This window comes from Centrocercus urophasianus, unplaced genomic scaffold, assembly GCF_019232065.1.
Source record: "Centrocercus urophasianus isolate 14NV4802_14NV808 unplaced genomic scaffold, USGS_Curo_1.0 seq_12, whole genome shotgun sequence".
NCBI lineage: Eukaryota > Metazoa > Chordata > Aves > Galliformes > Phasianidae > Centrocercus > Centrocercus urophasianus.
Window position 1 is genome coordinate 30,874,074 of NW_024884364.1, and position 15,501 is coordinate 30,889,574.

At 38.7% G+C, this 15,501-nt stretch overlaps 1 protein-coding gene across 1 annotated transcript in view; it reads right to left on the reverse strand.

Annotated features, from left to right (window-relative positions):
• KCNJ6 (potassium inwardly rectifying channel subfamily J member 6) overlaps window positions 1–15,171 on the reverse strand; it is a 38,758-nt gene extending 23,587 nt beyond the window's left edge. The window contains exon 1 of the mRNA XM_042809668.1: window positions 14,244–15,171. Coding sequence (XP_042665602.1) covers window positions 14,244–15,171 — 928 coding nt within the window. The remainder of the gene's footprint in view (window positions 1–14,243) is intronic.
• Between the last annotated feature and the right edge of the window lie 330 nt (window positions 15,172–15,501).

Here is a 15,501-nt window from a genome sequence, read left to right on the forward strand (position 1 = left end):
CATGTATTTTATTTTGGTTGCTTTACAGTCATCAGAAAAGCTTGTCTGCTGTCATTTCAGCATCACAGATTGGGCTGTTGGGAACACACTGCTAACCAGAGGACTATTTTGAAATGTACGTATTGTTTGGCTTGTTGGATCCTTAACAAAAAACAAACAAACAAACAAAAAAGATTAAAAAAAAAAAAAAAAAAAAAGAGCAGATGAGGAACAAGGCAATGCTAAAACAACAATGTCAAGGCCTTATATCATAAACAAGTTTTTGTGACCAAGGAACCTCCTGAGCAGGGCTTTATCAGGAAAAAAAGGTTCCATAGAAACTCCTGGAGGTGGTTTGGTTTTATTCTTTATCAATGTTCTTCTGATCTACTTGATAAAATACTTACCTAGTGTAAAGAAAAGTCTTAGGAGGGATCTGATCTCGGTCTTGGCTGCCATAAAGAGGATCAGCCTTGAGAGCTGTGTATGTTTATAAGAATCTCTAGCTCTCTGTTCTAGTTCTGTTATAATTTAAATGAAATCATTAGCATGTATTTTTAACGGACCAGCAATATCTGATGAGATTTTGGCTCTTTTTTTTTTTTTTTTTTTTTTTTTTTTTTCAACAGATTGTGTACTGAACTGTGTATGGCAGATGGAAAGCTTGGTAGGAGGTAGTTGGGTACATAAGAGAGATAGGGTAAGGTGTACTTTCATGGACCAAGTGTTTTCACATGTAGTAGTGTTTGTATTTACTGTGAACAGTTTGTATGATAAAATATTCAAGATTTGTTCAGGCTGTCTTTGTAGAACAGCTTGTTCCACACATATGCAGAAAGAAAAGTGACTGTGGAGAACAGAGTGACTGCAGGATTGTTTCAGTGCAGTGTGCCTGTGGGGAAGATATCCTGTCTGAAAACACCATTCCTCCCATAGGTATGTAGTATTCTCGAGTGTCGTAATGTCCCCTTCTAATAAACCAAATTTCCCATATGGGCACTTAATCTAGATTATAAACATTTATCTGCTTTAAATCTTTCATTTGTCTTTTAATTAGTCTATTAATTGATTCTTCTTTGAGGCCATTAGAGAACTGACAGGCATTGTACAGCTCAATTTATTCCTCTGGGGTCCTAATTCAAAGGCCACCAGAGACTGGGACCTACTCCATGAACTTGGTGAAACAGGCTCAAAACTTGTATAATAAATATTTGATACACATTAGTAAGGGGTATTTCTGCACTGGATTTCTATTACTGATGGCTTTTGAATTCTCTTGTACCATTTTATATCTCCTTCAAGCATAAAAGAGTGTAAATGTGGTAAGGTTAAGATTCGTTTTGTGTGTTCTTCTGTCTCTGGATTTTTCCTAATTTAACAGGGTTTTAAAACTCTATTGCATCTATGTTTAGCCCCTGAAGTGAGAGTCTTAAAGTGGAGTTTGAGTACCATTGTAGTCCTGGAACATAAACATGGAATTTTCTTTGGACTTTTCCTAATTCATTTGCAAGTTGGAAAACTACTACTGGATCTATTTTGTTTTTGAAATGAGTTAGACCTTTGCCTCATGATTCTTTGCTACAGAAAGAAAGAAATGCCAACAATTTCACTGTAAAATTTGGACCAGTTGTTGTTCTTCAGGGAAAGAGGTGGAGTAGGCCATTTGTGAACGGTGGACTTGTAATCTTTCCACATCTGCTTCTCTGATGTCTTCCCAAAGGATGATGTCTGTTGTTGCTGGCCCTACTTCCTGTCTTTCTTCACACTGCAAATTATGATGGAAGTGCTGCAAATGAATATTTTGCATTGGTCTTTACACACAACTCTCATGCTACTTATAGCTTTCATCTCTAAAAGGAATACACTGCGGAAAGGTGTGGAAAAGCTTGAGTTGCTGCAGTAAGAGTGCTCATCATAGGCCAGATCCACAAATGTCACCTGAAAAGCACTGAATGTGATTAATTAGATGCTGGTGAAGTGCAAGACTTCTGTGATGCAAAGACAGATGTTGGTTTTTGCCTTCCCAAGAGATTCTGCTCTTGATCTGTAGTAGGAGAAAGATATTTTCCTCAGACTGCCAAAACTAAACCTCATTCACTTCACAGCTGCGTAGACACAGGTGGTGTGCTCAAGGATTTTTGACCAGACAGAAGTCTGTAACTGACTCGGAACCTTTGGCTTTGAACTCATTTACACTTTTTCACAGCATGTATTATAAACATATTGATAGTTAAAAACTATTATTGTGCTTACTAGAAAAAAGAAAGAAAGAAGAGCTCCCACTGTAATTAAAGGACTAATGGAAAAAGAAACTGAAAAAAAATGAAAGGAACAGGGGGACCTTTCCATTGTGGTGATCTAAGTGTAGTAAGCTAATACTTCTTATCCATCAGTGAACCTTATGTCTAGTTAAAAAATAGTGCCAGTGCAGTTTAATTGGACTGGCTGAGTCTTAAATCTTTTTTGCTATGGTGGTGCCTGGCAGCTCTGCCATAGTCAGATTGATTTTTCTCCTTTAATGGTAAGCTCCTGTCTCTTCAGTTTGCATTTGTCTGCATCAGTCAGAAAGGTGGAATAAAAGTTGTCAACCCTGATGTGCCTTAGGGCTCACCCAAAGATGAATCTTAAACCACTTGACACTGTTGCTAGATACAATGCTATCTGCTGTGATGATAACAGTGATGATGATAATAACAATAACAACTGTAGATTGGTAGATCTCTTGTATCCCATTTGAATTATACAAAAGCTGTCCAAGGGAGAGAGAAGCAGACAACTGAAGCAAGGTTCGATACTCATCTCTCTCACTGTTTATAGAGGCTGAAAGATGAAAAAGACTCTGGCAAGGGGAATGAAAAAAAATCCAGAAAAAATAAGGAACACTGATTTAGTGTAACCTTTGGACCATTCTCCAAAGATCAGTTGTCTGATGAAGTGCTGCCTCACAATTTTAAGATGTTCTCTTATAGCAAACCTCCTGGAGCAAAACTTGGTTGCATTGACTGACTGGCTGCTTGACCAAAGCAATGGACTCATAGTCCTTACCCAGTTTTCAGGTATGTAAAACACAATTCTTAAATGGTGACATGGGAGAGCAATTCTTTAACCGGGCTAATCACTTTTCAAAGCAATCTAATTCTTCACTCCTATCACATGCTAGTAGAAGCAGACTTTGAGTGCAACAAGCAGTGAATAATTTAGACTGGAAGACATCTGTAGAGTCAACCAGTCCTACATACTGCTTAATATGTAGCAAAATAGCTCACATTGCTCAGGGCTTATTCAGTCTGGTTGTGGGCACCAGCAGGAATGGCAGTTCTATCCTCCTGGGACCCTGCCTCAAGGTATCATCAGCCATATGGCAAAAAAGGCTTTTCCTGATGTCTGATCATGTACTCATTAATTCTTGTCCCATCATCCTGGACCTCTGAATCACACCTGTCTCTCTGCTTTCTTTAACCTTTTATTAGGTCTGTTCAGATAGAGGTAAGATTCCCCTGGAGGAAAAGGATCTGGGGGTGCTGGTTGGTACTGGCCTGAACAAGAGCCAGCAGTGAGCCCAAGTAGCCAAGAAGGCCAATGGCATCCTGGTTTGTATAAGAAATAGCTCAGCCAGTGGGAGCAGGGAGGTGATTGTTCCCCTACGCTCGACATGGGTGAAGCTGCACCTCAAGTACGTGTGCAGTTTTGGACCCCTCAGGACAAGAAAGATATTGAGGCCCTGGAGCATGTGGACAGCAAAGCTGTGAGTGGTCTGGAACACAAGCCTTATGTGGACCTGATGAGGAAATTGGAATTGTTGTTCAATCTGGAGAAGAGGAGGCTCTCGGGAGACCTTATTGCCCTTTGCAGCAACCTGAAAGGAGGCTGCAGCAACGTGGCTGCCAGCTTCTTCTCCTGTGTAACTAGCAATAGGACAAGAGGGAACGGCCTTAAGTTGTGCTGGAGTAGGTTCAGGTTGGATATTTGGAAACATTTCTTCTCAGAAAGAGTGGTGAGGCACTGGCACAGGCTTCCCAGGGAAGTTGTGGATTCACCAACTCTGGAGGTTGTCAAGAAATATGGAAATGTGGTAGTTAAGGACATGGTTAGTGGACATAGTAGTGATGGGTCAACAGTTGGACTAAATGATCTTAGAAGTCTTTTCCAACCTCAATGATTCTATGATTCTATATTCTGTACTCAGGCCCCCTGCCGTCTTGGTGGCCCTGTTCTGAACTTGCTTCAGTAAGTCCAAGTCTTTCTTGTACTGGGGCATCTTGAACAGGACAAAGAACACCAGAGATATCGTCCCAAGTGGTAAATAGAGGAGTCCAATTGCTTTCCTCAAGCTGATGTGTATACTTTCACTACCACAACCCAGTAAGCAGTGGGCCTTGTTTGTCATAAGGACTTATTTCGATGTGTGCCATTCACCCTTCTAACAGCCTGTGCTAAAAGCTATAGTTTAATAAATTGCTTAGCACTGTATCTACAGAGACTTTTATTCATTTTACTCCAGTGAATTTAGTACGGTCAGCAACATTCACTGCATGTGTGAACCTGAGCCCATTCACCTCCTGGGGAAACCTGCACCTGAGAGCTGAGGTAGGCAGATGTGTTTGACAGCTTCCTTCCTCATGTGTCTTTTTTTCTCTTTTATACTTGTCATAACTTTGGTGATATCAAGGATGTGCTGGCCTTTTCCAGCTCTTTTTATTAGCAGGTATAAATTCAGTGCCAAATCCCTGGATCTTTGTTTCCCTTAAGTTAATTAGACCATTGCTGTGAGCAATCCTGAAGTAGATGACATGGCTTCAGTGCTCCCTTCCCTTGCTACGACAGAGGGCTGCATTCACACTGTCATAACTGCATGACACCTGCCCTCCTCTAGTACCCAATACGTGAGATATAGTGCTAATCAATTCTGTCTTGGGAACCTATTTGTACAGTTCCTGGCTTTGTAGCAGTGAACTGCTAGAAAGAGATTGGAAAGCTACAGCCTGGCATCATTTGCAGGACAAGAAATCCCCTGGAGCATGTTTTACCCTTCCCACTATTTATTTCTCATCAGTGGAGCTGATCCAAACATTCCCTCTAAATACTGTCATTAACTGAATTTTTCTTGTCTCTCAGAAATCTTAAAGATGTTTCTGATAACCACTGGAAACTTTTTAAAAAATAAATCTCTGATGTTTAATGTGTTTTCATGTTTTGAATGTTTCTTAAATCAAGTTTCTTTATTGGAATGAGTTGTTAGAATGGAATATCTCCAATAATTCTATTTTTATTAGAATCCCATATTTTTAAACGAAAGTATTTCAATCCACAGAAATACCAACAAATGAAAATTGTCCAAACCCAGAAGAACAGAAATCTTGAGAAGCTTTTTGAATTTTTTTTCCTGTAATTCTCTTGGGAATGGCAAGAATGTATAAGCAAGCGTAACCACAACCACATTTTCTCTTTTTCCATCTCTTTTAGCAATGCAGTAGGTCTGGAGAGGGTAGGAGAGGAGTACAAGAAAGGTGAACATGGGTTGCCTGGCAGTCATACATGTTGTCAAAGGAAGAAATGTTTTTCTTTTTTTTTTTTCAAAATCAGCCCTGCTTGTTCATCAGTCTTTTAGGGCTTTGCAGTTACTTCTCTATTCAATTTTGTGTAAACTTTCTGTTGAAGATGAATAACCAATTGGCTCATGTTCATCAGGAATTGATATAAACATCTATAAATTTGGAGAGATCTTGCTGTTGTCAAGAGATGTAATGTAACACATTTATCCTTTGCTATAATTCAGTGAGACTGAAGAGGAGAAAATAACATTATACAGCCGGGAATAAATAGGCACCAAAGGGAAAAGTGAAAAGAGGTATAGGCAAAAAACAGACTTTGCCAAAATACGTCCCAAGGTTTTGAACTACAGGCTACTTAAATATGCTTCATATCTGGAGATCAAACACAAGAGAACAAGGTGATCAACGTGAAAGAATCAGTTCATTCCAGAAAAAGTTTCCGGGTTGAGATACTGCCCTGATTCAAATCAGCGTGTGCCCAGGATTTCATCATGGTGCTCAACAGCCTTTGTTTTCCAGTTGATAACTACCTCAGATGATCAAAAGTAAAACTCAAAAATTAGAAATGATAGTTACACTTTTTCTTTTCCAAATCACCTGCTTCCATGCTGGCTCCTCATTTACATCATTCCAAGCCCAAATGGACAATCCAAATAAGCACAAATTAATAGCCATTACCTTTAAATGTGCTCAGAAATGCAGAAGGCTCTTCATAGTTCTGAAACAATTCTTAGGAGTATTCAGAAATGATGTCTCCACTTTGGAAGCATGGGAGGTGTTCAGTTAGCTAATTCTGCTCTGGGAATTCTTTGACTCAAATAAAATGGCTGCTGTGCACTTTGTCTAACATCTTCCACTTCGTTCAGCAAATAGAGATCTTTCTGGTCAAGATTGTGTGGACATAGGGAACATCAAACACGGTACAGTGCAGTTCATCACATTCATGCTTAGTCCCCTGAGTTACGCACATACATTAGGGTCTGATCTTAGCCTGAAGACCCAAGAACTCCATAGAATTCATAGAATCATAGAATTGTATGACTTGGAAGGGACTCTTAAAGGCTGTCTGGTCCAACTGCTCTGCTATGAACAGGGACGCCTACAGCTCCACCAGGTTGCTTAGAACCCCATCCAGCCTGACTTTGAGTGCCTCCAGGGATGGGGCATCCACTGCCTCTCTGGACAACCAGTGACAGTGCCTCACCACTCTTATTCTAAAAAACTTCTTTCTTATATATAAAATCTAAATCTTCCCTCTTTTAGTTTGAAACTATTTCCCTTTGTCCTATCCCAACAGTCCCTGCTAAAAAGTCTGTCCCTTTCTTTCTCGTAGACACCCTTTAGATACAGAAAGACTACTTTTGGATCTCCCTGGAGCCTTCTCTTCTCCAGGCTGAACAGCCCCAGTTCTCTCAGCCTGTCCCCATAGGAGAGATGTTTAATCTCTTAGATCATTTTTGTGTCCCTCCTTCAGATGCACTTCAACGGGTCCATATCTCTCCTGTACTGAGAACTCCACATCTAGATGCCTTTGCATGTTCCTTGCTTTTCTGTTGAAACGTTGAAATACAGTGTTGCTTGAAGATTTGCTGGAAGTGTCATTGCTAATTGCCCTTCTGCTAGAGATGCAGCAACACGGCCAGTGTTACACCACAGCTTTGTGATCCTGTGGTTCCTTTGGCCATGGAGATCATAATTGCTGCAAAGGATAGTGTATGCAGGGCCATGATTAAGAAGGAATAGTGAGTGCAGAAAAAAAAGTGTGTGTCTATTTCTGCTAGATACTGTCCTAGGAAAGGAACAATGCTGACAGTGGAGGTCTATGAGAGCAGTCACAGCATTGGAAGTGCCCCTTTCCTGTGCTCTAACACAGTTTGCAAGAGTACAATGTACAAAATGAAGCTCTTGTGAAAGTTCGATTCGTATTCAATGAAGTTATTTTTTTAATAATACCTGATTTGCGACAAGGATTTATTTCTTAACTCAATATAGCAGGGTCTGAAACCTGCCTTTCAGGGAGCTTACTTGTTAGCATCTGACTTACTGCTTGAATCTGAGTATCTAAAGGTTTAGGGGTAAGGGAGCAGCTGCTGTTGTGACGAACTGAGCAATGAATTGGTAAGAAAGATATAAAAGAAAGATAATAGGCAGTTATCAAACTGTGTAAAGCGTTTGTATGCTATCATCATTCAGAGAACAAATCTGTTAGAGAAAATGTGTGATTCCTTTTCCCCTCCATCCCTGAAATCGATGTATGCACTCGCTCCAAATTTCTGTTTTGTTCTAATGAACTCTGTTCCCTGACTTCTTGCCATTTTGCATATTGTTTTGACTCTTACTGTGAAACTGTAACTGCTCCATTTAAGTCTTATATTTTCCTTCAGGAAAGCTTCCTGATAAGAAACTTTGTGATGAAATTGGAGTGGTTTTCTATGCCGACATTTAGAGCTCCAGCTCATGACTGCAATACCTTCTGCTAATAGCCCTAACTTTCTGCATTAAAATTAATAATAATGAAAAATACTGGTGGAATTTTTTAAAAAAGTAAATGTGATTAAGGAACATAAGTGAAAGAGATTTCTTGCAAATGCTAGGGAAATGGGTAGAGGTGCAGATGAACTTAGATGTCTCAGCCTAACACCTCACACACAGATGATGCCAAAATAGAAATAAAAAAATACAGCCTAAAGGCTGAAAAGCTGTTGTGTTCTGACCATTCCTGAAATGGTGATCATGCAGTGTAAATATAAGCCATTTATTCTTAAACCTGTTTAAATTGCATGTCAGTAGATGTATGTTTATCACATCCTGGAGCACAACAATCTAATCTACTCTAACCAGTTGCCTTGCAGAAAGACTTGGGTGTGAGAAATCTTGATTCCTTTTCTGCCTTTCATCTACATCCCCTTAAGAAGTAATTTGAGAGTATAAACATCTCTCCTTTGAAGAGCAATAAAAAATTCTGGTGCAAAACTGTTACCCGAGCAAGGCTTATTTGGAGAGACAGAGAGAGAACAAGGTCTGCTGAGATGTTTTGAAAGGTTGGAACTGCTAACATTCATATCAAAAGGACGTATTTGTTAGGATTGGGCAAGGATAAGGGGTAAATTTTCAGTTCAGTAGAGTGAAAGCAAAAAGGCAATAAATCAGTCAATCAAAGGGGCTGTAGTGAAGAGTGGGAACAGTTTTATACAATGTTTGTCTAATCAATAGCATCGTTTACTATATAAATAACCATCAGTGTGAACATTTTATTGTGTTCTACACACATTTTCCACAGCTGGCAAGCGTGTTTGTTTATGATGAGCCATTCTGCAAATACTGCTCTCAAGCAGCCCATGTGTCAGAATTATAAATGCATCCCATCAGAAGTTTATTCGTAAAATTATCCATAAAAGCCTGAAGTTCTATGCCTAGCTTTGTAGCTTATTTTCTTGGCAGTTATAAATATGCTGATCTTTTGTTTTCTTTCTTCTTTTTCTTCGATAGCGTTTCATGTTTTATTTTTAGGCAGAGGGAATTCCCAGAGTGTCATCTAGTGCACCCTGCTGGCTGGACACAACTTCGTCAGGTTTGATGGTCTTTCTGGCTAAAGTACATTGAAATCCTTTATAATACTTTCCTGAGATGAAAAAACTTATTATTATTATTATTTTGTAATTTAATGCAACTTTAGATGAGAGTTTTAAACCCCACTGTTTACAATTCAGAAACCACATTAACATCAAAGCTATGGGCTGTTTGGGACACTCCCCTTTCTCTCTCTCCTTTTTTGAAAATTCCTCTGAATTTTTCTGTCCCCACCTGGTTTCTCTCTCATCTCATATATTTCACTTTCCCACTTCACCTCCACATCAAAAACAGACTTCACTTGGAGAAAAAGGGTTAAAATTGTCAAGTCTATTGTAGGAAAGTGGCTGTTAACTTGACATAAAATATGTTAATTGTAGATTTCATAGAATCACAGAATCATTGGACCATTTATGTTAGAAGGAACCTTGAAGATCATGTAGTTCCAACTCCCATGCAATAGGTAGGGACACCTCCCACTAGGCCAGGTCCCTTGTTTTTTTTTTTTTTTTTTTTTTTAATTTGAGAGAAATATATAAATTATTCAGATCCAAACTTTTGTGCATACTGTTTAAGGGAGACAGTGTTCAGGATCTGTGAGCCTCTGTGTTCTGTTTTTCATAGACCAAAGGACAAAATTATTTACTCAAATTCCACTGCAATAAAACTGCATAGTCTAACAAATATCTTAATTGATCTCCAGGAAAAAAAAAAAAAAAAGCGATGGCACTTTAATATAAACCAAGTATTTTCAATGGCAGATTTCAAATGCTGAGGGACTGAGATTGGTGCATTGGTCTTGTTCTTTTCCGTTAGTAGATTTGCATATAGTGTTGCAGCTCTCCCATAGGGAGGGAAGGGATGCTGGAATCCTGTAGTTTCAATGCCGCTGCTGTATTCTGACACTAAAAGATGCAAAAGTACTAAAGATGGAGGTTATTTTTGTTATTGCTGAGTTTTATTGATTCTTGCATCTTCCTTGCACTCTCACCTGCCTTTAGCAAAATGGGAAGCAGAACAGTGGCTGTAAAAGCTGGAAGTAATGGATATGTCCTTTAGATAGGGTGATGTTTGGTTGGACTTTTGCCCCCCCCATCCTGAAGGATCGTCATTTGCTTCATAATGGCCTGATGTACTTCACAGGGTAGGGCTGTGCAAAGCTGATCTCACTTCACCTTGAGGAGTGGCAGCATGGTCCACCAAAATGAGAAGTGTGAGATACTGCATCTTCAGCTGAGTCACCAACCCTAGTGGTAGGTGTTGCAGTAACATATCTGCTGTGAGCACTACAGAACAAGTTCAGAAACACCATTTCTTTTTTGGGTGCTTGAGAGACGTGTGCTGGTATTAGAAAGGCCATAGGAGTGAACCTTTGTGAGAGTCCTCTGTCCTTTGAACACAGAACGATTGTTGAGTAAAGAAATAAGGAAAACTGCATATTGAAAGGATCAATAACGTTTATAAAACCAGTGTTATTTTCAGTTCTTGCTGATATAATATGAAGAAGTCAGCTTGACATTGTATTTTGTTGGAAGTGCCTTTATGAATCTTCTGCCCTCAAAATAACCCTTATGGTAGAATTAATGTCAATAGTAAAGGTGTAGTGATATTTTCTTGGCTGACATTTCAATATCTGCCTTGGCAGACATATCTACTCCATTCTGTATCTCAGAAAGTATGGTGATGCTTCCAAGGGGAATTTGAGTGTCCTTGATTTGATGTTTCTCCTAAATTTTGATTCGATTAAAAATTTTCATTTCCTTTCAAAAGATGTGTTATTCTTCATTCCTATTCTTAACACAGTGCAAAGTTTACATGATGCTACATAAGCAGTTATATTTCATACTAGAAGTAGCTGAGCTCTTGAATCCCATAGGGTGGAAACTATTATATAAGGTGATATTTTCTCAATAAAACTTTAAACAGAATAATAGCAATAATTGATAAAAATAATAGCAAATGTTCATATTTAGCAGTTTGTACCATATTACCTCTCATTAAAAGGATAAATGTAAGAGTAGAGAAGCTCTGAAAATTTAGAAAGGATTTTTCTCATGTGGTCAGAATTTGGAGTGACTTTTTCTGATGCACAGAAGATAATGCTGTCCATCTGTGTTTGATGCATGCAAAGTGATACTCAGTGATGATGCTGCTATAGCTAAGGACACAGTTTCTTAGCTTCATTGCCAGTATTTTTCTATCCTATGTCTTCGAGCAGTACTGGAAGGTATGAACAGTAGTGTGCTGGAGATTTCTGCAGTGAGCAGCTTCTCTTGCTGCTCTCACTCTACATTTTATGTAAGAAGGAAAAGTGAATATATGATGGCCTAAATTTTCTTTCAATATTTGCAAGAACGTAAATTAAAAAAAAATCTGTTGAGAAAAAAAAAAAGGAAATTGTCTAGTGATGGTAGAATGTTGGTTTGGTTGCATCTTCAGCAGAAGTAATCCAGTGCATGTGGACTACCACACAAACAGAAACTGTACTAGTAATTATGACATTACTATTCCTGATGATGCAGTTAAGTGATATTATATGATGCCCTCCCCTCATATCTCATACAGCTGCATGCTAAAGAGATGGCCGCAACAGAATGAAATGGAGCAGCTGAAAATGTGGCAGGGTTACACCTTTATCCTGGGCAGCTTCAGCAGGTTTGCAAATAGTTACATCCAGTCTTTCTATTAACTATGAACTTATTCCAGAATTATTCTAGAATTTTAACATTACCTTGTCAGCCCAAACACCCTCTCTGGTGGAAGATGATAATGACTGAGTAGAAGATAGGATCAATATATCAATAGAGCAGCAAAGGAGAGAACAGAAGGCTGTGTAAGTGTACTAAGATCAAGAAGAAGTAGGGATTGGAAGGTTAAATAGTGAAAAGCTTGAAGGCTTAAGACAACAAAGCTACATTTGATGTACTGCAGAAGTATACATATAAAGTATACTGTGTGCTGATCTTTTACATTTTTTCAGTGAGATGCTATTTACATAGATTGCTCTGAAAGTAATGCCTCCTAACTATTTCCATGGAAACAACAGCTGTTACAAGGAGCACAATTGCCCTACTTGGTAGAGCATGTTCTCAGCTACGAATCACTATTTTTCAACACAGCCATCACCACTAGCTATGTGTTTTTGCCAGCGATAAACAAGAGCCTGCATGTCACACTTGAAAAATCTGTGCTGGACGTGACCCTTTGTCGCCATTGGTGAAATGCACCACCCTGCACCACTCCTCACTGTACTCATTTCCACTGCGTGGAAGTGTTCAGAAAGTGTCAGTGAATGTCAGTGGGTGCCATTTTTCCCACATGGAGGAATTAAATGGCATGCCTTTGCTTCATATGAATTTCTATGTCAGATGTCATTTTGTCAATCACATGGCTACAAAATTTAATGGGATATTGATCGGAAAATTCAGTCTCTGCTGCCATTCCACCTGCATCCACCTGTGGTTTTGTGGAGCATCGTAATAAAATGGGAGGTGTTACTTTCTGAGTAACCCTCAAATGTTACTACTACTTGCCAATCTTTTTCCTCCCCCCCCCCCCCCCCTTTTTTTTTTTTTCCCTTGAAAACATAGTATTCAATACATCTGAAAAAAAAACCAACAACACCAAAACAACCCACTGTTCTTTCGGATGTCAAGTTCATCTAGCTGCAGTTCAGAAATTTCAGAATGTTTTCAGCTAACAAACAGCAATTTCTTCATCTTCTCATCCAAAGGTGACAGAGATGTTTGAAACCTCTATACTCACTGCACGTATCAGAAACACTAAACATTTCATTTCCTTGATTCCTCTTCGTTGCCATCAACTTTCTGGAAAATGTGGAAGCCGTGCATTTACCTCTTCAGACTCTCTGCCAAGTTCCCTTGAATTATATTTTTCTTCATTTTTGTCTCACACATTTATTACATGGTGACAAATGCAATTTTTTTTCTGACACCACATAATAGATGTGTGAAACACACACACATGTTCTGGTAAGAGATTGCTCTTTATTTCCTGGCTCCAGTTGCAAAACATGAGTCAGGGTTAGAAAGGTTGTACTTGTGTCAGAGAAGTGTAATCTGCATCCTCAAACTCTTCTAGCTTTTACAGTAGTAGGGAAAATGGAAAATCTGGTTGTTCTATTTCTCTGCTTGCTATTTTCTTCTACCTGAGCACATCCTTTCTTCATTTTCTGATCATCATTTCCTTGTATTGTTTATGTTTATTCAGTTCAGAATTTGATGCTGTCATTAGCAGGAAAAACATCTCTCCTAAGCCAAGTATACCAGCACTCTGACTGAAATAGGTGCATCATTTTTAGACAAAACAACCTCCTACTATTCTAGTTTTAATGCAAAGAAGAAACACTGCTAGTCCATTTACTGTGAATTCCAAGCGGCATTTTCTCTGTATAGACTGCTATTGATGTTCTGCTGTATAATTATAGTTAATGACCAAACAACCTCTCTACAAGATTTTGGTGACAAAACGTGCCTTATTTATATATACTTGCATTAAGTGTTCTGTACACTTTTGCAGTGTGTAGGAGAGATAAGTGAAATACAAAATCTGATAGATTTTTATGAACTAAAGTGAAACAAGCTCCAAATTACAAGTTAAAACAAAAGCAGGTAAACAGTGAAGTAAAAAAGAGAAAACTAAGCACATCATCATTTCTTACTGGATCCAAACAGGCTTGGAGTTTAATGTGGCAAGCAGTTATTTTGCAGCTACCCATGGGTGATTGGAAGCAGCAGGAACTATGGTACTTCCATATTAATCATAAACAGAGTTTTGAATTGATATTTTTTTTTCTAAAACATTTTATCCCACAGGATACTAGTAGTTGAGTGGCTCCTGCAATAGAATGACAAATAACTGTGTGACATGCTGTAAAAAATTTAGAAAATGAGAAAAACTCTCCCATTTTCCAAACAGAGCAGAAACAACACTAATTTCATTAGGCAAGATGGAACAGACAATTAAACTGGGCACGCTTTTAATTTTGAAGCTAACCAGATAACTGATGCCTTTTGCAAATGTATCAACTATTGAAATTATTCCTTTAAACTGAAGCAAAACCACTGATTTTCCTTTCTAATATTAAAGCATTTACTTTACACAAAGTATAAGAAATGTTACCTGTTGCCTCCACCATTCCTTCTAGGATTACAACAATTTCTAGCTCCTCTTTGGGCAACTGGGCTTTGGAAATCTCCCAGAAAGGACTCTGCTGGTTAATTTCATGGCTGATGATCAGTGGTGAAACCAAAAAGAGACGATCATCCCCTGTGTAATAACCTACGTTGATATCTGTCTGGTTGAGCGGTATAAATTCCCCCTCCTTTGTCTGTTTGGATTTGATCAACTTGGCTCGTATTGATGCCTCTACAATGTGTGAATTCCTAAGGTCTCCTACTCGGAACATCAGACATAGCTTTCCGTCCCGCATGGAAATAACTGCATTTGTAGAAAAAACCAAGGTTTCTGCCCTCTTCTTGGGTTGGGATATTTTCACAAACATACAGCCAACCATGAAAGCGTTGACGATAGAACCTAAAACAGACTGAATTAAAAGAAGAACAATTCCCTCGGGACACTTGTCTGTGATGACCCGGTAACCATACCCAATGGTAGTTTCTGTCTCGATTGAGAATAAAAAGGCTGAGACAAACCCATTGAGGTTGCTGACGCATGGAGTCCACGTGCTGTCCCCTATATGATCCATATCTCCTCGCATGTAGGCAATTAGCCACCAGATCATTCCAAAGAAGAGCCAGGTCACTGTGTAAACCATGACAAAAATCAACAAGTTGAACCTCCACTTCAGATCAACTAAAGTAGTGAAGATGTCTGTCAAGTAACGGTAGGTCTCTCTGACATTCCCGTGGTGGACGTTGCATTTTCCATCTTTCCTAACATACCTCTGGATTTTTCTCTTGGCACATTCTTTGTTTAGATTTTTTGGCAGATCCTCTCTAGCTTGTTTGGGTAACTTTGGCTGATGAATAGTGACAGGGCTCTCTATGTCCTGCTCCATTGAGTCTTCTTCCAGTACGTTAGCTGCCATTGAAAGCAAACAAACAAGAAAAAGGCAGACATTATTTTTCTTATTATTTCCCAAAGTCAACACATAACTTCTTCCCATATTGCCAAAATGATATCACTATTAATAAATAAAATTATTGTCCTCATTATTTGCTCACCTATTACATGCATAATGCAGAAGTCAAATGATGTCAAGCATCCTCATTTTATTACTAACTAGAAATACTTTAAAAGCAAATGCTCTTTTTTCTTATCTATCAGGACATCCAATCTACACCCATATTTAAATTCTGCAAGATGTATTCAAATAAATCTTTCTATCCCTCTGTCCTCCTTTACAGTTTAATAAATG